The 20,918-nt window shown below is 47.1% G+C and overlaps 1 protein-coding gene and 2 non-coding genes across 3 annotated transcripts; 2 read left to right on the plus strand and 1 right to left on the minus strand.

Moving 5' to 3' along the window:
* Window positions 1–3,914: 3,914 nt before the first annotated feature.
* Window positions 3,915–4,078, plus strand: LOC130842879 (U1 spliceosomal RNA). Its single transcript, XR_009050624.1, has one exon. It is a non-coding gene; the product is annotated as a U1 spliceosomal RNA (small nuclear RNA).
* A 1,596-nt stretch (window positions 4,079–5,674) lies between these two features.
* On the minus strand, window positions 5,675–5,915 carry LOC130844811 (cytochrome c oxidase subunit 6C-like). Its single transcript, XM_057721029.1, has one exon. It carries the CDS (start codon window positions 5,913–5,915, stop codon window positions 5,688–5,690), a length of 228 nt encoding a protein of 75 aa, XP_057577012.1. The 3' UTR covers window positions 5,675–5,687.
* A 4,588-nt stretch (window positions 5,916–10,503) lies between these two features.
* TRNAN-GUU (transfer RNA asparagine (anticodon GUU)) lies at window positions 10,504–10,577 on the plus strand. Its single transcript has one exon. It is a non-coding gene; the product is annotated as a tRNA-Asn (tRNA).
* Window positions 10,578–20,918: the final 10,341 nt, after the last annotated feature.

Here is a 20,918-nt window from a genome sequence, read left to right on the forward strand (position 1 = left end):
TCTTAGGCTGGTGGAAAACACGCCTCCTCTTCCTCTCGGACTGGGGCAGCCCTTTCCTATGTTGGCCTGCTTTTTGTGGGAGTGGGGGAGGGGTGGGGAGGATGAGAGCAAGAGGAGCAGGGACCAGGGGGAGGAGTGAGAATAAAAAAAGCCTGGGGAGATGCTAGGAGAGGATGGGGAGGAGGAGTGGAAAATGGAGGCAGAGTAAGAGTGTGAATGCCAAGGAGGTTCCAGTCTCTGATCCCAGAATGGCAGCTGCTCTCTCTTGAACTTCCCCTGACCTCATGCTGGACACACACACACACACACACACACACACACACACACACACCAGCCTCCTCTCTCATCCTCCAACCTCGTATTTTCACAGAACAGCCTCTTAGCCCCTGCCCCCTCCCATGCTCTGATTCTGGGAATTATTTCCTTTTTCTCTGGGTTTCCCCAGATTTAGGCACAGATTCCTCACCAGCAGCCAAGTGCTCGTCTGTGGATCTGGAGAGTCCAAGGGAGAGAAGTCATCCAGGAGAAGAGGAAACGCAGGCCACATGGGGTCATGGGGTCACCCTGAAGAATGTGAATCCAGCTATCCCAGGTCATTCTAGGTTGACATTTTTGAAGATGTCAAACTTCTTGGAAAGAAACTCTAAGAAGATCCTTGGTGCACGTCATTGTAGCAAATTATGCGATGAAATCCTAAACCAGGTGATCAATCCTCATTCCAAAGTCATGGATCAGCCTTAAGAAGGGCAAGCAGGTTGTGGGTATTAACTAAAGGAAATGAACAAAACTGGGGCAGAACCCACAAAGGCCCAGGTAGGAGAAGCAGCTTAGGCCAATGGCTAAGTAATCATCTGTATTAGTCAGCTCAGGCTTCCAGAGAAAAATACTACAGACTGGGTGGCTTAACCAGAAATCTCTTTTCACACATTCTGGAAGCCCAATATCACGATCAGAAGTTCCTGCCAATTCAGTTTCTGGTGTGAGCTCTCTACCTGGCTTGCAGAAAGCAGATGCCTCCCTGGGTCCTCACAAGGCCGTTTCTCCTTGCTTGAGCTGGGGTACGGCAGGAGCCCAAGCTCTCTGGTATCTCTTCACTTAAGCACACTAATTCTATCAGATCAGGGCCCCAAGCTTATGACCTCATTTAATTTTAATTATCCTTAAAGGCCCCTTCTCCAAATACAGCTCCACTGGGGATTAGGATACAAGATACGAATTTTTGGGGGGAGATACATACAATCAGATCATAACACCCTCCACAGCCCCTCCTCCCATGAAGGCTCTGGTCTCTTAGCTCTGCTCACTGGGAACTTCCCAAGCACTGGGTCCTCCTATTCCTCTCCTCACAGACATCCTCCTTCTCTCTCTCTGACTCAGATGCCTCCACATGAGGCACAGCTGTTGCCTGGCTGACACTCAAAGGCAGTGGACTGACTTGCATTCACCTGGATGACTTTCAGAAGACAGGGGCCACCACTGACTGATACGCTTGCAGAAATGTGTTCACCGAGGAGACGGGCTGTGGTGGCAGAATAATGCTTCCCCAAAGAGGTCCACATCCTGGTCCCTAGAGTGTGTGAACATGTTACCTGACATGGCGAAAGAGACTTTGCAGGTGTGATTACATTCAGGCCCTTGAGATGGGGAGGTTGTCCTGGAGGGCCCCATGGAATCCCAAGGGTCCACGTAAGTGAAAGGGAGGAAGAAGAGTTGGGGTCAGAATAATGCGTTCTGAGAATGACTGGATCAGCCGTGACTGGCTCTGAAGATGGAAGGGGGCTATGAGAGTAGAATGTGGGCACCTTCCAGAGGCTGGAAAAGGCAAAGAAAGAGATCCTCCCCTAGAGCCTCCAGAAAGGACCTCAACCCCACTGTCACATTGATTTTAGCCCAGTGAGATGCATCTTGGAATTCTGATCTCCAGGAGCATAAGATAATAAATGTGCGTGGTTTTAATTCACTAAGTGTGTGGTAATGTGTTACAGTAGCAACAGGAAACTCCTACAGTGGACATCGGTGGCCATTTGTTACCATGGCTGTAGACCAATTACTCTAGCCCCAGAAACGTGAACTTTCAAGCTTGTCAATTCTCAGTGGAGATAATGTAAATAATACTGGATGGTGTACCAAACCATCCCCTTATAAGAGGCTGAAACCCTCACCCTGGGCTCAGGGATAAACATCTAGTATGCTCCGAGGCTGGGTGGTACACGCGTGTATATTTGAGACAGGGTTGCATGGCCTTGGGCACTGGATTTACAATGTTCTCCACGGGGCTAGCTGCAGGGGGTTTTATCTGAACCCCCTGCCTGTGTATGAGGACCTTCCCACATTCTGCAACTTTTAAGGATCACATACTGGCTTTCACAGTTTTCCTAGGGGCTAAGATGTGGGTCTATTACCAAGAGCTGGCCAATCCCCATGAGTAACAATGACCCCAGCATTTGACAGGAGTTGAGAGGCACAAGGAGTAGGCCCTGGGGAAATTCTTCCTGTCCCGTGCAACAGAAGACTCTCCCCACCTCCAGATCCTTAGTTTAACACCGACCAGGTGCAGCAGAAGTCGCAGAGCCATTGGCGGTGTCTAGTGTCCAGGGCCAGTAGTGTCACCTGTGCAGAGCCACAGGGGTTGTCACTCAGCAGGGGGCACCTGTGCCCTTCCCATTTGGTCTGTGTGCTCCCTTCCATTGGCCTTGCTTATTCCTCCCTGTTTGTAGAGCCTGGTTCTCCAGTTGGCTGGAGAGTCTCTGAGCTAGCACTATCCCTTGAAGAAAGTATATTTCAGAGGAAAGGAGCCAGAGTCTATTTCTGATGGCTGCAGAGAGAGAAAGGAGGGGAAAGGGAGAAAGCAGGGAGGAGGAAAGGAAGCTTCTTCCTGGAAGTTGGCTGGGTGCTGAGTTCCTCTGCGTCTAGGATTCTCCGCAAGAGTCACTTTCCCCCTTAAGCCAGAGGCACCCTCAAGGATCCAGTCACTCCACTCCTTGCTCTCTGGTCTGAAAACACAAGCTGGCTTCCTTCTCCAGCCTCCGCGGCCCCGGCCCCCACCCCCACCCGCAGGGCGAACCAGTCTTACCCAGAAAGAGAAAACAAATCAACAAACCAACCAACCGCACTCTCCGAGCAAACACGTCATCTTTCTATCCCTTCTTTTGGTCATCCGCTTCTTTTTCAGAATCTTCATTTCTCATATTCTGTTCGGTGAGGAAAGCAAAAGCACGGTCCCTGGGGCACCATGAGAACCAAGCAGGAAGGACGTGCACAGACAATACACCGAGCAGCACTGTGAGAGGCAACCCTGAATCTGTGTGTCTATGCACAGGACACAGACATGTGCTTTCATTGTGTTCCTATAAATACATACCTGTACCCTTTGCTTTACGACTTCTTTATTACTAACAAACATTTTGGGTCAGTAACACACGATGCCAGAATTCATTTCCTTGGTGTGTAACGCAAGACAGAAGGGAAGAATGCCAGGAGGCTGGCAGAACCCGCCAGTATTTCAGATGAAAGCTTAGAGGTCCGTTACCTACGTGGGCGGAAATCACGACGTCACGTCCCCTTTCGGCAGCCGATGCGCCCATTGGTCGTCTGGGCAGGGGTGGGAGGGGAGATGACGGCCCAGGGACCCGGCGTGGGTGGGAGGAGGGGAGCCGCCTTAGAGGTCAGGGATGGGGCTTGGCTTATGTAAATCTTGCAGCGCAGGGGTGCCATTCCCGGCCAGCCACTCCCCAGGCTGTGGAAGTTTTCCGGAGATGTAGCTCGGATTTTCTTAGGAGAGTTGTTTGGAGGGGCGTGGAAGAGGAGGGGGTGCGGGGGGTGGTGGAGGGGCTGGGGTGGGGGTTGTGGCAAAGTGAGCGTGTGTGTACAGTGGAAGAGCCTAAGGCTGTGCGGGGACGGGGAGGGAAACGTTCATACTTACCTGGCAGGGGAGATACCATGATCATGAAGGTGGTTTCCCCAGGGCGAGGCTCACCCATTGCACTGGGGGTGTGCTGACCTCTGCGATTTCCCCAAATGCGGGAAACTCCACTGCGAAATTTGTGGTAGTGGGGGACTGCGTTCGCGCTCTCCCCTGGCAATGGGTACAAAATGACAGTTAAATCCAAGCATCTGGGATAGTGGGTGTAAAAAGGATTGAGCAAGGACTGTGACCTTCTCGCTTATCCCAGAGTTTTGCATTTTTTTTTTAATCTTTTTCTCTAGCGCATTGGGTAAAGGTGGTAGATAAGCCAGTAATGCTTCAATGAAAACTGGGAGGTCTGCATCACGGCCAATGCCTAGCCAGGTTCTTTCTTTCCCTGCACAAACCAAACACAGGCTTTTGCTACCACTGCAGATATAAGTTTCTCTGCAGATTTAAGCTTCAAGGGGTTTTCCTACTTCAGGATTTCATTCTGACTGTGGAGCTCTGTTCTATACCCTGCAAAAATCTTGCACAATCTTCACCAGTGTTTCCAACTTGGACTTCAAAGTAGGGGTGGCCCACCATACACACTCATAACGACCTGGGTTTATCCTCCTGCCAATAACAACAGAAAATGTGAAACAAAGACTTTGAAGAGACTGGGGCATCAGGTGAAAAAGGACAGTGCGTGGTTCCGGAGAGGTGGGAAACAATGGCTCCAATTTACTGTCTGCAGAGAGTTTCCAAGCAAGGCACTCCAGGGCAAACTGAAAAGGAGCCCGGTGGACCTTGCTGAGTTGAGGACACTGAACCTGAAGTCCAGGGAGGCCAAAGGAGCTAGGGTCCACAGAACAGACTCCCAGAGGGGAGAGAGATGCTGAAAGTAACTCAGAGAGAACTACAGAGGAGATCCCTCCTGCGTGCAGCACAGTACTGATCAGTGCAGCCCTGGCAGGAAACTCCCCAAGGTCAGGGGGAGAGCTTTGACAGGATCAGAGAACAGTGCCTGGCACTCACACAGATAGTGCTTGTCCCCAACAGATAGACTGCAAGGAAGAAAACAAAACAAAACAGACAGACAAAACCTCTCAATTCATGAGGGCATGGGGTGGAGTACTCAGGAATGTCTTGCCTCAGGAGGGCAACTAGTTAGCCATAAACTGAGTGCTGCTCAGAACCACTTAGTGAATCATCAAAGCATGACCTGAAAGGATCAAACTGTTTGCAAGTAACTTGAATGCATCCCTGAAGAAAGCCCAACGTTTACAGGAACACACAACTCTCCATCATCCAACAAGGCAACATTCACACTATCTGGCATTCCATCAGAGATTCGGAGGTATCCAAACAGGCAGGGCAAATGACCCATAATGCAGAGACACATCGATCATGTGCAAACGACCCAGAGCTGACACCAGAGAAGGACATTAAAACATTTATTCCAACTGTATTCCGTAACTTCAAACAGTTCAGTAGACACATGGGAAACATAAAAAAGACCCAAATGACCTTCAAGAGATTAAAAAAATAATAAGAGGGATGAAAACTACAACATACTGCAAGGGATTAACAGCGAGCAATTAGAAAATGCAGAAAACAAAAGTTTTTTAAAATCATTTATTTATCAAGAGAGACTATTCCTTAGCCCAGATATTCATAGTTCACAGTTTCACAGTTCAGGAACACAGGTAAGTGCCAAACTTCCATGAAACTCAACCCAAAGAAATTATATGGCACTTAGAATGCTCCTTCAGAAACAGTCTGCCTTTATATTCCAAAATCACTTTGCACTCTGAAAGATACCAGCCTTCCTCATCTCCTCAAAATCTTTCATGGAATCATAATTTCTGTAGAAATCTGCATATGCCTTCTTTCTTGGTTCAGCCACAGCAAACTTACACAAAGTTGCAACTCCCAGGGAGACAATGAATGCTCCAACCATATGAAATCGCAGACGCTTGGCCAGAAGGCCACGCATCTGAGGTTTCATCAAAGAACTGGAAGCCATGGTAGTTTTTCTCCTTGACAGCTCAACGATGACGTCCTTCCAGACAGATGGAGAAATGGACCAGAAGAAACAAATCTTTTTTTTGAAGGTGGCAAAACAACAGTAATTGTTGACTTAAGTACAGAGGAAGGAGCAAACCCTTCTAATGAGTTCATTAGGTGCACAGGCAGCTTCCTAAAAGGTTCCTGGCAGCACCCACTTATCCAGCACGGAGCACAGCTCTGAGATGCCACCAAGGAAGGGGCTCGCCCACCAGGGAGTTCTTGTATTAAATACCCAGGTCGAAATAATGTGGGCCCCGTTTGCAAGGAGTTGAACTTTGTCTTGGGTTGGCAGTAATGTAGGAGGTCCATCCAGCTCCTCAGAGGGGAATGCAAAGATTTTCTGTGATTCTGTTTTCCTAGTCATCCAGTCAAGGCCTGGTCTGTGGCTCGGTGTGGTGGGGTGCCAGCCCAGTGAGTGCTGGCAGTGGTGACGTCATGAAGCGTTACCCACGAAAGGGTGTGGGTCCTCTGAAGTCCAGGATTTGAGGAATGGCCTGAGGACAGATTATGCTATTTTTAGTCGTCATGTTGAGCCCACTGTAAAACAGCCACTGTGAGGAGAATCATGTCCGAGAAGGATTGCAGGCATCTCCATCTCTTTTTCTCCCCCAGTTCTGGATGGAGCTGGAAGGAGTTAAGGTACTCTTTAGACCAAGGCATGGCAGTTTTCTAGGCATGTTTAGAGATGTAGGTGCTCTTCCTGCGGGGCTAGATTATCCACCACTTTCAGTGCGTCACCACTTAGAGATCTTTGGGTCTGCCTGTTGCCTCCTGCACCAGTGCAGCTTTGTGAGGCCCTCACTGTTGTCTAATCCAGCCTGTGTCCCCTCCTCATCACACCCCAGCAGGTGCCCTGGCCCCAGCGAGGGCTTCTTCTCATTGCCTCCCAAATTGGCCATAATGTAGTTTTTTTGTGTGTAGTTGATTTACAGTGTTGTGTTAGTTTCAGGTGTACCACGCAGTGACTCGGTTATATTGGGTTGGCCAAAGAGTTGGTTCGGGTTTTTCGGTAACAAACTTCAGAAGAAACAGATTTGAATAGGAATTGCATTGACTCTGCAGATCACTTTGAGTGGAAAGCCACAGTCCCAAATGAAAGGGTGCAGGCGCCCTGAGACCGGGCGGTGAATACTCCGCTTTGGGGGTGCCGCGCAGGTGGTGCACAGAGCCTGATTGCGGACGTCAGAGCTGGGGTAAGAGATTCCCCCCACCCGTGTGCCTGTGCCTTCATCCTCTGGCAGCTGCCCTGGAATGTACAAGGCGGATGACTTAGCAAGGGCAGCCCTCCAGGGGGTGCCAAGAGACCTGGGCACCAGGGTTAAAAACCGGGAGGAAGGCGCGTACTGGGGATCCGCTGGGTGGAGATTCCAGGAGAGTTCAGGCAGTGGGGAGCGGGGGAGGCACTGCAAGGGCAGACGCATAAAAGCGGCGGCTGAGGGCCCGCTAATCAGATGCCAAGCCAAGTTCGTCCCTCAGTGGGCTCGAACCACCGACCTTTTGGTTAACAGCCCAATTCGCTACCTGATTGCGCCACAGAGACAAAAGGCTGCAGGGTTTTGTTGTAACATCCTGGAATCAGAATGCATTCCCCCGTTCTTTCCAACCCAGCGGAAAATAGAGTCAAATGCCTCTATCTTGTCCAACCTTGCTGGCACCAGAGGCATTGACTCTCGTCACTCAGGAACATCCGGCCGTGGACACCGAGCCCGAGTCAGCTGCGGGCTGCGACGAAACAACGCCGGGCCCACGACCATCCTCCCCTGCTCCTGGCCGCCCCCCGCTCCGCGGGACGACTGCAGCCTCTCTCGGGCCAAAGTCCCCGGTTTCCCACTCGTGATCCGCCTTACTCGTCGCGCTCACCGCGAGTCCCCCCTCACCCCACCCCACCCCCAGGTCCAGTGGACGGGTGGGAGAAAGGACAACAACCGGCTGTGTCCCCACCGCGCTGCCTCCTCTTGGCGCTTCCAGAGAAGGACTCCACGAGGCACGACCTGGAGTTTGCGCCCCAGGCAGCCCCTCACCCGGAGCAGGGCCTGGCATCCAGCAGGTGCCCAATAAATGTCTGGCTGAGGATGCATTCCGCCGCAGGGGCCGGAGGTGGTGGGTCCACCGAGAATTCTTATGCCACCTCTAAGTTTTTAGTCCTAGAGGAACGTAAAAAAGTTCTATAAAGTCCAAGAGGGCACCACTTGAACCGGCTCTGAGCTCCCCATCCAAGACAGTGAGGCGGCCTCAGCCTGCGGGTGCAGGTGTCATGTCTGAGAGGGATGAAGGAGGAAAGCTTCAAAGTAGAAAGACGGTTGGGGTAGGCAACCTGGAGTATGAGGGAGAGAGGGAGAGAGACTGGTTCATCTCTAGCCATCTGCTTACCTCCAGTGCTAACGTCGACCCGACCACCGCTCCGTGGATCCCCCGGTGGAGCACAGTGGTCGCGGTGTGATTGGTGCGGTGATGGAAGCCTGGCTGCTTGGGTCTGAATTCGAATCCTAACAGAGAACCGGCTTCCCGTGCCTGATCACCGCCGGCAATAGCCTGTGGGTCTACCTTTTGGACTTGGTGGCTTGCCCCCTACTGCCCACAGAGCAGGTGGGCGAGGGGACTCGGCGCACACCTCACCGGGGGACTCAAGCTCTGAGGCGGCCCAGACTTCGCCCGAGGCCCCCAAGGCCTGAAGTCAGCATCCCCTCCAGGTCCCCCCTGCGCTGAGAAGAGTGCCTGGGGCTCCAGGAACAAACTTCTCTTCTGTCTAACTGGGGACTTGGCTGGATTGGTCAGAATCTACCCTTTTCTGGCCTCATGGGGCCGAGCGCCCCCTGCAGGGGCCTCGAGGGGTCGCTCTGTTCCTGCCGATTGGATTTTGGCTTGCAAAGAACAAGGGCTCAGGCAGATTTTGATTTCCCTGGCTTAGGCTGTGCAGGCTGATACAAGCAAGGCTCAGGGGCTGCAGCCACCCAAACAAGGAACCTCTCCTGTCTGTCGTCGTCTTTGTGAATGGCTAGCTCTTATACATAGAAAAATCCGCAATAACCCACACAACACAAGGCTACCAGTCAACAAACGAATTCTGTATAGTGGCAGAGTACAGATAGGCAAAAATCAGTTGTATATCTATACATTAGAAGTGAACAATCTGAAAAAGAAATTAAGAAAACAATTCGATTTAAGATTGAAGAGGAAAATTAGAAGTTTGGAATCAGCTAGAAATAACTTCATGCTTGCTCTGCTTTTGTAAAATCTGCTTGCTGCAACCAAGATAAGAACAGATGACCTAGCAATCAACTGTAACCTTAAGATGTTCTGATAAATATGGAATGTTCTGCTCTTGCTCCTGCAAGTTTCTGTTTGGAAACCCTCTGCGAGGGACCCATAACAACTCCCGCTCTGTAACTGCCCACAACCTATAGTAAGCAGGTAACCAATCAACCAAAATGCTAAGGGGGCCGCCGGCTTAATAAACCTGAGTTCTCCAACTCTCCGAGTGTGGTGCTTGGTTTCTCGACAGACCGATTCGATTTCTGCAACAAGATAGCACCCAAAAGAATATAATATTTATGAATTGAATTAACATATACAAGGAGGTGAAACTTGCACACTGAAACCCACAAAACATAGTTGCAAGTGATGAAAGCATACCTAAGGAAATGGAAAGACAGCTTCCACAGATCTCTCTCCCTCTCTCTCTCCCTTTCTCCATCATACTTGAGGTTGCCTACCCCAACCGTCTCTCACCTTAGCAGCTTTCCTCCTTCACCCCTCTCAGACATGACACCTGCACCCACAGGCTGAGGCCACTGCACCATCTTGGATGGGAGCTCAGAGCTGGTCCAGGTGGTGCCCTCTTGGACTTTCTAGAACTTTTACCTGGTTCTAAATCAGCTGCCAGAAGAAAGGTTTTGAAGAGCAGCCGATTGGAAAAATCTAGGTTCCTCTAGGACGAAAAACTTAGAGGTGGCATAAGAATTCTCGGTGGACCCACCACCTCCGGCCCCTGCGGCGGAATGCATCCTCAGCCAGACATTTATTGGGCACCAGCTGGACGCCAGGCCCTGCTCCGGGCAAGGGGCTTCCTGGTGCGCAAATTCCAGGTCGTGCCTCATGGAGTCCTTCTCTGGAAGCGCCAAGAGGAGGCAGCACGGTGGGGACACAGCCGATTGCTGTCCTTTCCCCCACACGACCACCGGACCTGGAGGTTGGGTGGGGTGAGGGGGGACTTGCGGTCAGCGCGACGAGTGAGGCCGATCACTAGTGGGAAACGGGAGACTTTGGCCCGAGAGAGCCTGCAGTCGTGCTGCGTAGAGGGGCTGCTTTTAAGGAGGCCAGGAGCAGGCGAGGATGGTCATGGGCCCGGCGTTGCTTCGTCGGAGCCCGCAGCTGATTCGGTCTCGGTGTCTAAGGCCTGACGTTCCCGAGTGACAAGACTCAGTGTCTCTGGCGCCAGCGAGGTTGGACAAGATAGAGGCATTCTACTCTGTTTTCCGCTGGGCCTGGAAGGGAAGGGAAATACATTGTTTCCAGAATGTTACAGCAAGATCTCGCAGCCCTATGTCTCTGTGGCGCAATCGGTTAGCGCGTTCGGCTGTTAACCGAAAGGTTGGTGGTTCGAGCCCACCCAGGGACGAGCTTCGGCCTAGAATCGAAGGAGGTCTCAGCTGCCGCTTTTCCGTGTCTGCCCAATCGCCCTTTCAGTTCCTCCCCAGTGCCCCTCTTCAGGAATCTCCACCCAGCCCAGCTGATCCCCAGCACGCTCCTTCCTCCCGGTTTTTAACCCTGGTGCCCCTGTGTCTTGGCACCACTCCATGGAGGGATGCCCCTCACTAACTCATCTGCCTTGTACATTCCAGGGCACCTGCCAGAGGATAAAGGGACATGCACACGGGTGGGGGGAATCTCTTACTTAAGCTGGGATGTCGGCAATCAGGCTCTGTGCACCACCTGCCACGGCACCGCAACGCGCAGTATTCACGGACCGATCTCAGACGCCTCCACCCTTTCATTTGAGACTGTCGCTTTCTTTTTTCCTTTATTGCCCCACCCCAGGTACCATAATCCAGGTTCAGAACACTGCTTTCGATTCCCTCCGGCCCTGCATCAGACAACCCTCCCTCAAGCCCCAAGCAATATTAATCTGCTTTCTGCCTCCATAAGTTTCTTTTCTGGACATTTCAGATAAATGGAATAAATCAATATGTAGTGCTTTGTGACTGGCGTCTTTCACTTAGCACAATGTTTCTGAGGTTTATCCATGCTCTGGCTTGAGTTTCTTTGCTTTTTATTACTGAGTAGAATTCCACTGTGTAAATATAGCACATTTCAGGTGCCATTCACTAGTTGATGCGCATTTCAGTATTTCCTGTTTTTTGATTTTGTGGGTGTTTTTCTTTTGGTTTTGCTATTATAAATAATGCTGCTATAAATACATTGAACAATCTGCACCTATGTTTCATTTCTCTTCAATAGATATAAAGAAGTGGAATTGCTGGGTTTATGGTAAGCTTATGCTTAACTTTTGAGAAACTGTCAAACTGGTTTCCAAAGTGGCTGTATCATTTTTATATTCTGACCAGCAACATCTGAAGGTTCAGTTTCTCCACCTTCTCACAAGCACTTGCTATGGTCTATCCTACTTAAACATAGCCATCCTAGTCGGGGAAAAGTGATATCTTGTTGTTTTAATGTGCATTTTCCCAATGGACACTGACATTGAGCACCTTTTCTTAAGATTATGACCCATGTATTTGTCTTCTTGGGGAAAATGTCTATTCAAGTCTTTGGCTGATTTGAAAAATTGTGTCGCATCTTTCTATTGAGTTGAAATAGTTCTCTAGCAATTGTAAATACAATTCCTTCATTGGCAATTTGATATGCATATATTTTCTCCTAGTCTGTGGTTTGTCCTTTCATTTTCTTAATGCTGTCTTTTGAGGCAAAGTTCTCAATTTTCTTGAAAGTTCTCTTCTATATAACACGTTTGCTGTAGTATCTTAGAACTCTTTGCTTAACCTAAATGCACAGTGATTTTTCTCCTATGTGTCCTCTTGAAGTTTTCTTTTAGCTCTTACATTTATGTCTGTGGTCCATTTTGAGTTAATTGCTGTATGTGGTGTCATTTCAAGCAAAGTGCCCTATGACGGCAAGAGATCTTGGAGGTAAGTTACCTTTAAGAGTTAATCTCCCCCAGGCCAGGACACTGAGATTTCATATTCCTGCACCCTTTACTGAGTGGCTAAGTGCCTAGGGAGAGGTCAAATAAATGGGTTCTGGTGCTCATACACTCCATGTACTTCCCATTCTCTGGGACTGGGAACAAGGTAGCTCTATGAGTCAGAGGACTGTCCTACTCAGAGGAGGCCGTTGTCACAAAATAGACCAAAAGCAGGAGAGGGTTACACAGGAAGGATCAAAGGGATCCAGGTGATCTGGGTTGGGCTTCTAGAAGGTCTCCTACTGGGTGGATGGGAAGGAGGACTTGCACAGCACGAACTCAGTGAACATATACCTGGAGGGATCACAGCAGATGGAACACATTTTGCACTTTCGTAAACGTTATTGCCAACATGAAAACAGTGGGGTGTGTGCATTTGTGTGCATGTATGTTTGTGTTTGTGTATGTGCGTGTGTGTGTTACCTTGGCTATCATAAGGTGTGTGGATCAGGAATCTGGAGTTACTCCGTCTAGGGAAAGGATAGGGGATCAAGAGCCAGATCAAGAGCCATTCTCAGCTCTGAGAGAATCCTAAGCATTGGCTGGCATTTCCCAAGCTCAACCCAGAGACCCTACAATTTGAAGATTCCTGGGTTTGTCATGTGTGGTCAACGGTACACTAGCAGACAGAAGTTGATATGCTGAGTGCAGAAATAGACAAAGAAATACAATATTCCGTAGACAGACCACATTCCTTACCGCCCTCACTGTAGTGGTCTCACTGAAAATAGGAATGGGCAATTGAAACGTGGTATGCAACACAGGTTATGGGAACAGGTTGAAAGTGTCGGTTAATAGTATAAATTCTTGTGTCCTCAGATTGAATTTGCTGGAAAGTAAAGTGGGGACTCCACTGAAAAATGTTCTAGGTTCTGCAGGAAGAAATGTAACTGAGCATGACCTCATGCGGCCTTCACAGGACAACACCCTCCCCAACACCCATGTCCTCTGTCTGACTCCTGACTATAGAAAAATTTTAGCTGAAGGATAAAGTTAATCAGAAAAATGAGAGAATGCAGAAGCAAAGGAAAATAGTCAAACAAGACAAAATAATAATTAGCCATTAACCAAAGTGAAGGACCTTTAGGTCCTCCTCAAGGGCAATACGTGATATTCTAAGCCATATCCTTTGAGCTGTTTTGCAGATACTGAAAACCCCACCAGGTGATACAAGTTAACTACAAGGTGACCAGACTGTAACCATGACATAAGCTGCTCCATCCTACACAATTCTGAGAACTCACCTCAAAGGAATGGCAACAAAGCAACTCTGGACCTGAAGATTAACCGTACTTCAAACAATCAAGGTGACACTCATCAGGCCACCGCAGGAACAATTTCAAGTTGACTGTCAGAGCCAACTGTCCTGTTCTGCACAAAGCCCCCTCCCTCAACCTATACACTCGTGAAACTGCCCTTTAAAAGCTCTTGCCCACTGATTGGCAGTTGGGGAATTGGCTTATGGACACAAGTCTGCCTTCTCCTCATGTTGCTGGCCTCCTGAATAAAGCAACCTTCCCTTTCCTACCAACACTTGTCTTTCCAGTACTGGCTTTTGAGCAGCAAACAGCTGAACCTGAGTTCATTATCAGATGTGGGGAGGCTACAGGAGAGTGCAATTATACAACTCAGTATAACGCAGATAACAACATCTTCCACGCTTCATGCAGTTTTTCTTTCATTTTTTCTGAGGCCATGGTCTCATGCATAAGTCTAAATACATTTGTACCAAGAAAGTTGATATCAATACAAAACACACAAAATCTGCCATTACATTCGGCAGTGCATGTTCCTAATGGTACTGTAGCCGGGTTTATACCAGCAAGTAGCCAAATTGTGGCTAACTTTGAATGCAGCCCCAAGATAGCCATGTGTTTGCTTCTCCTTGGCCCCACCTCTAGGTTAAGCACTACATCTGAGCTGGCTCCATCACTGGGGGAAGATGTAGGTCAAATAGTGCATAATGCAAATGGGGAAAGCATAGCAAAAAGCAGGCATGCTCATAAGTGAGTTAGGATTCCAGAGAGGAGTGTGATCATGCTATTGTGAAGAAAAACATGTCTAGCTCTCTCTCTGAAATATGGCACTGACTAATCAGAGATGCTGGGAGAAACCACTGTACCTTCTCTCAAAGAAAGACAAGTAAATCCCTACTGATGTATAAACTGTGCCTAAAATCTCCACCTAGACAGTTTAGGGATAGAAGGGAAACAGTATTTCTTCTAGTTGCTATCATTTCCTTTCAGTGGGGGATGGCCTGGAAAGAAAGAAAAATATCCTGGTCAACTTCCCTTGTAAATAGTTAGCGAGGAATCTCCTGGCAAATGCATTAATGCTGGTTACTATTGGGAGACTATTTACCTATGGAATACTTTCAGTGGGATGTATCTAGTCTGTGTTGAACTCTTTAGGGGATCAAACCTAGAATCCCGGGATTTAAGTGGACTAGTTCCCTGGAGACTGTCACATTGATTAAGTAAGTGTCAGCATAGGAGATGACCCCAAGAGCTGCATTCTGTGTAACTGATGACCTCATACATCACTTAGAGACCACGTGTGTTGAGGCTGGGCCAGAGCATGTGCTAATGTGGGAAGAAGATCCTTGCAGTCAGTGCTGGTGACCTCAGATGTTCTGTTGCTTTGTTCATCCTTCACAATTAACTTCCTCCTTGAAAATGTGAGTAAAACTCGACACTGGGCAAGATTTACGATTTTTTGTGTTTTTCATGTTATCTCCATTTCAAGTGGATGTGATCATATACCATTCACTGACCTTTTTAAATATCACAGTTTTAACTTTGTTAAAAGTCACTGTTGGCCAAAGTCAAACCAGGCTAATCAGTGTACAAATTGATTGGCAAATCATGGATTAAACATTCAATGGCCTTTATAACCACGTATTTTGCTAGAGTGTCTTCCAAAATCACTACTGTTCTTTTGCAGGTACCATGAGCAGCTCCAAAATCCCAAGGCCATCTTTCCCTGATACCTTGTGGTCACTGTCATCAACTTCAGTCACTTTATCCTGTACCTTGAAGGTCTCTGCATTATTACATGATTTGAGAGACAGAGATGGTATGTATAGTTTGTTTAAGTGCAGGAAGAGACTCCTGTTTCTCTGTGGATCAATGGAGTTGAATAGCACTGTTTGTTCCAAACAAGCCATCTCAGATTTTTTCATAGACATATTTACACTACCAGCTGTAAAACAGATAGCTAGTGGGAAGTTGCTGTATAACAAAAGGAGATCAACTTCATGGGAGATGCTTTGGAGGGCCAGGACGGGGAGGGTGGGGGGGAGTCGCGGGAGGGAGGGGATATGGGGATATGTGTGTAGATGCAGATGATTCACTTTGGTGCACCTCAGAGATGGGCACAAGAGTGTAAAGCAAATATATTTCAATAAAGAGTTTAAAAAAAAAAGAATTGCGGATTATTCTATTCATGGTAACATTTTTATAAAGAACAGATACTACTTTAGTTGAATCATTCAGAAAATGATTTCCATGAGACAAAAACTAAAAAATAAATCATCACTCCGAAAAGTAGCTTTCTGCACTGAGCAAGTTCTGCCTAGGGCTCCAGAGGTTTTGAATAAGCTTGGTGCTTAATTGCTTTAATATATGGTCTATGGGGTTTAGGCTATTTTAATAGCACTTCAAATAAATCATTGCAATGTGACTTTAAGCAAGTCACTTAACTTTGATTAGGTTTCAATTGCTGAAGTTTAGGAAGAATTTGGCCAACTATTGTTTTCCTGCCATAGAATGTACTCTTGAGCTTCCTCACACCCTAAATTCACTCCTCAGTTTGCATGGGGGTTGTGATGCAGGTGGAGCCCCAGTGCAGAAAAACAATCTGCTTGCTCCTTCCTTTACTTAGTCATGAATGCTTAGAGGGACAGCTGGACGTTGTGGCCATTGTCACCCTTGTGAAACCACCAGCCTAGCCAATCCCAGCAGAGTTAGAGTGACACACAGATCAGGGGAACTGCCCATGTTCCAGACTCACAAACCATGAATAGGATGTAGGTTAGAAGATGACTCTCTTTCCCTGGGTAACCCATGAGCTCGTTTACCTGTTACTTGAATGGTTGATGGTTTGAGCCCAACAGATAGTGTTCTGTCACTGATCCCAGGTGTTTTGGAGCTCTCTTTGTGCTGCACATTCTCTGTGCACTACTTCTCTGATCCTGATCCTCACCCTCTCCCTTTCAATCAGATACAGGAAAATACTGCCCCTACTCCTAAGGTTCACGTTAGTTTCTAAAGGGCTTGGTAAAAAGAATTATTTTTTTTAAGGGTAAAAACAAGTTCTGGAATTCCAAGCTCACTGACAATATAACCTTTTTTCCTGAGGCTGAGTTTTCTGCAGCTGCTCACTCCTGGACAGCTGGTACCGATTCCCTGAAGCCAAAGAGCGAGAATACGTCTCTCATTGAACAACTTGGTTTGGGGGGTTCTTTTCTGTTCTTCGTTTGTTGTTTGTTTTTTATTCCTTGTAGCCAGAAAGAACACACTTCAGGGTAAGAGGATGTTAGAAAGAGTCTATTATAAGATTTGGGCTTTGGTTGGGTGATATGGGGGAGGATGGGAGGACGTAGGGGATGTTCCATATTGAGTACTGTTAGCACTGGCAATTTATGATTGAAGTAAGGAAGTAACAGTCATTTTGTTATGAAAAGAAGAGGAGGTTTGGGATTTTGTAGGTTCCACGGTGACCTTGTTTTTGTCTGTGCCTGGAAATGTTTATGAGGTAGACTTGTTTTGCTTGATTTTCAGTCTCAGAATACTCTTGTGTGAGGCTGATATTCTGTATCTGAGATTGTTTACTTCCAACATGAAAACAAATCAGTCAGGCTGTGAGTGTAAGATTAGTTCAGGGCAGCAGACGCTGGCATTTTTTCTTTCTCACTGGAAATCCCTAAAAGAGAGAACAAAAAAAGCAAGCACTCTGGTCCTCAAGCTGTAGATGCAAACCTGACAGGGTATCAGAGTGACTTTAACTAAGAGTTTGAACTGTTAAAAATATTGTCGGTCGTTGTTTGTTTGAGTCCATGGATGCGCAACCAGCAGGCTACAGTGCCAACTATATCCCCATTATTGCTGGTGTAAGGGTTTTTCTAGTAGCTATTCTTGTAAAAGGAATTTCTCAGCTTAGAAATGGTTTGTACACATGTATCTCATTTTGCTAATCCTGCCCTACTGCCTTGCAAAGAAGCTTTACAAATTCATATTCTCAATCATTTATGAGAAAAGTCTTTTTGCCACTCTGTGTTCAACACTGGATAGCTCTGTACATGCCATTTATTTTGCCAACAATTAACCCCTTATTGAGAGATGTCTTCAAGTGAGTTTACACTCATTGGTTTAACTGACATCCTGGAAAAGCTGATATTTTGACTTTTCTGTGTTCTCTTCCACTTTATGACTGCTCTGTTCTCTCAGATAAGCTGAGCCAAGTAAAGTGCAAACATATCAATGCTGCTTGGTGGATGCTCTTGCCTGTTGGGTTCACGTATTGTTCGCGATGTTGAGGGTGAGGGATTGATTCACAGAAGAGATATGAGGTTGTGTTAACTTGACTTCCCTTCACAGACAGCCCAGGCTGCTGCCAGTTGGGAACTCACTCATCCTGAGGAGTGAATCTCCATGATTGAGCCTGAGCAAAATAAAAATTAGAAAACAGATATTTAAGTTTACATTTTCATTTGAATAGGACTTTATTAGATCTTTTCTTCATTTGTAGTCAAAACAAAAGGAGAGACTGCATTCAAAGGACTTTGTTTGGGGAACTTAATAACAGTGGCTGATGTATTGTTCTCCTGGAATTGGTTCGCCTATGCTGGTAACTGATACTTCGCATAAGCTTTGTCTGGAGAGCCCAGGAAAACAAGGATCTGAAAACAGATCTGCCATAGGACACAGAGATATGTGATAAATTCTTGGGTAATATTATGTGGAGTTAAGTGTTGTACCCTCTTTATTCTTTTCCAGGTTGTTTGGTAACATTAATGACACATTCCTCTACCACCAGAAATGCCCTTCATAGTGTCCTTCATGTTACAAGGGCTTGGAAACAGCCACATGAAGGTGAGCACAAGATTTTTACTGTGATTGATTTTTTTTTTTTGCATACAAGTTTAGCATACAGTTTTTTCTGAAAAGTTAGAAAATCAGGTAAGTAGAGATAAGCATCTGAATTAGTTCCCTATTTCTGCCTATTAACAGGTTACAAAAACAATAGTTTAAAACAATCCATTTTTGTTATCTCAGAATTTGTTGATCAGAAGTTTGGAAAGATGTAGCTGGGTCCTCTGCCCACACAATTGGCCAGTATGTCCTCCCCACCTGAATAGGGCTGATATTGACCATGTCGTGGTGTGACCATCTCCCATGAGGGGCTGCCCTCGTGGTCTCGTGTTCCTCTGGGATCCTCTTTATTGACCTGAATTCTATTCTCCACAATTTCTTGCAGCTCACCTGAAAGAAGGAGGCTTAGGAGATAGCCTGGAATGTGGAGGCTCAGAACTGATCTCTGCCATGTCCTTCTCCAAGAGGAGAATAAAATAACAGAGGTCTTCATAAAACATGACCCATATGAGGGCTGAGATCCCCAGAGATTAGAGCAGGGGAGAAAATCTAAAAGACAATGGAGGCACTAAAAGCCCCGAATGAAGAAGTAGGGTCCTCTTTGTGTTCCACCTCAGGTGGGTTCCCTTCCTGGAAAAGAAGACATTTCCCCTTAGCAGAGCACCTTGGGCAATGGACTTGATTTGATCCCACTGGGTCATTCTTGTTGCCACTAGGCTTTTGGGGTCTCCATTCTAAAGTGCTTGTTTAAAGGTGTGCCTTCTTCCTTTCATGAAAATTCTTGGATTTTTTGTGTGAAATGCAGTTTCTTGGGCCTCATCCTCAGAGATGTTTAAGCAGCAGCACAATGACCCTGATGTAGGTGTTCTTTAGCTGTGCAGCTAGGGCCCAGGTATTGGAGCCTGTCAGTCACATGATATCATAGTTACTCATCCAAGGTTAATGCTACTTTCTATGTTTTACATTATACGTTCTTCTCCATTATACATGAGAACCATATGCTCAAAGACGGTAATGAAATCACCATGTAAAGCAAACTTGGTACGCAGTGGAGCTGGTATTTGCATCTTGGACTGCTATTCCGAGGGCTGTGCTGTCATTGCTTTAGCACAGTCCTGGGATAGGATCTGACTGGAAATATGGTAGCACTAGAACACATCAGTAAAAGTTAGTTTCTCCTTGTTACCTATATTTATCTGCTTGACAAATATTTACCGAATGTTCTACCTGGCAGGCTCTGGAGCAGGCACTGGGGAGGAGGGGTGAACAAGGCACACAGAGCACCTGCTCTCAGGAAGATGACCTCTAGCACCAGAGCCAGGTGTTTTACAGAGAATCACATATATATTTTTTAAGGATGACCGTGGTGTATTTCATACACATGTTCCTTGCTCCCATTTTGTCAGCAGGGATTGAAAATTGACTGAGTATAAATAATCAGACTTTATTTTACCAGTAGAAATACTGATGTTTGACACAATGTCCTCTGAATTTCAGCTGTAGGTTCCTGGACAGTGTGTTGTACGCTTCGGACAGCGTAGCCTGTGTCCAAACCTGTGTGATGGTTCTACCGTCACTAAGTTGTTCCCAGGGTTTTGAAAATCTCCTGTTCTCTTTGGGAATCAGTTTCTTTATCAGTAAAAAAAAGTTGTTATTCAAGTCCTCCAAAGTCCCTTTCAGTTCACATTTCTCTGAATGCATAAGAGACTGAGATGCATATTAAATGGGACCTGGGAACTGCAGCCAAGAGCAGACCTTGGTATCTTCTCTGTGTGTCTCATGCAGGAGCCTAAGCCAAGCCCAAACCCTGAAAAGACATAAATGATAGAGGAGATGGAAGAAAGAAAATCAGCAGCTTGGAAGAATGAGAATAACACAAAGAAGGGTAAAGAAATGGTAGAGCAGTTGGCTGCCAGCAGAGATGAAAAGAAGGACAAGCTGAGTTCACAAGAATCAAGGGAAAGTGAAGAGTGCACACAGCATTATCCATGTCCTCAAGGAGCAGCCTGAGCTGAGCAGGGAGGACTGAGAGAGTAACTTACTCCACAGTGAACCTGTGCACCTGCCGAGGAGATCCACAGCATGGATCAGGGTTCGTTTGCACTGCTGGGAGCACCAATTCCAAAAGGAGGAGGAGGAGCCCCTGAGGCTCTGTGCTGGACCCTGCTGTTTGCACCCGCAGCTGCCCCCCTAGTGGATGCCCCAAGTAAGCATGAGCTTAGCGGGAGAAAGAATGTTTGGAGAAGGGATGGAGATGTCCATTCTTTCCTTCACCAGTTCTGCACTGAGGTCAGGAGCGGGCAGGGTAAGGGGACCCTTCCATCTGAAGCAGAGGTACTAGTAATATTCTTCCACATTTACACTTGGAAAGACTTTACACCCAGTATTTCTTAAGTATTTGTGAGGGTTTATTTTTCCTCATGCTTTGTGAACAACTTGGAGTTCAGCTATCAGTAAGATTTACCTGAGGACATCAAAGCAGTGGGAAGAAGAATCCAAGTGGATACTTTCAACAAAGTGTGGGGCTCTTCTCAATTAGGGTGTTGTGGCAGACCAGAGGATGGGAGGGGAGGCCAAGGACATCTCTTCCTAATGACAGTGAACCCCTGAGAGGAATCACTGCGGAGAGGTGAGTCTTCCTCAGAGTCACCAGAGGTCTGGATCA

The sequence above is a fragment of the Hippopotamus amphibius genome, chromosome 1, assembly GCF_030028045.1.
Source record: "Hippopotamus amphibius kiboko isolate mHipAmp2 chromosome 1, mHipAmp2.hap2, whole genome shotgun sequence".
NCBI lineage: Eukaryota > Metazoa > Chordata > Mammalia > Artiodactyla > Hippopotamidae > Hippopotamus > Hippopotamus amphibius.

What these genes read in the sequence shown, in the direction of transcription:
- LOC130844811 (XM_057721029.1), bottom strand. Translation starts at nt 5,915, where the DNA reads ATGGCTTCCAGTTCTTTGATGAAACCTCAGATGCGTGGCCTTCTGGCC.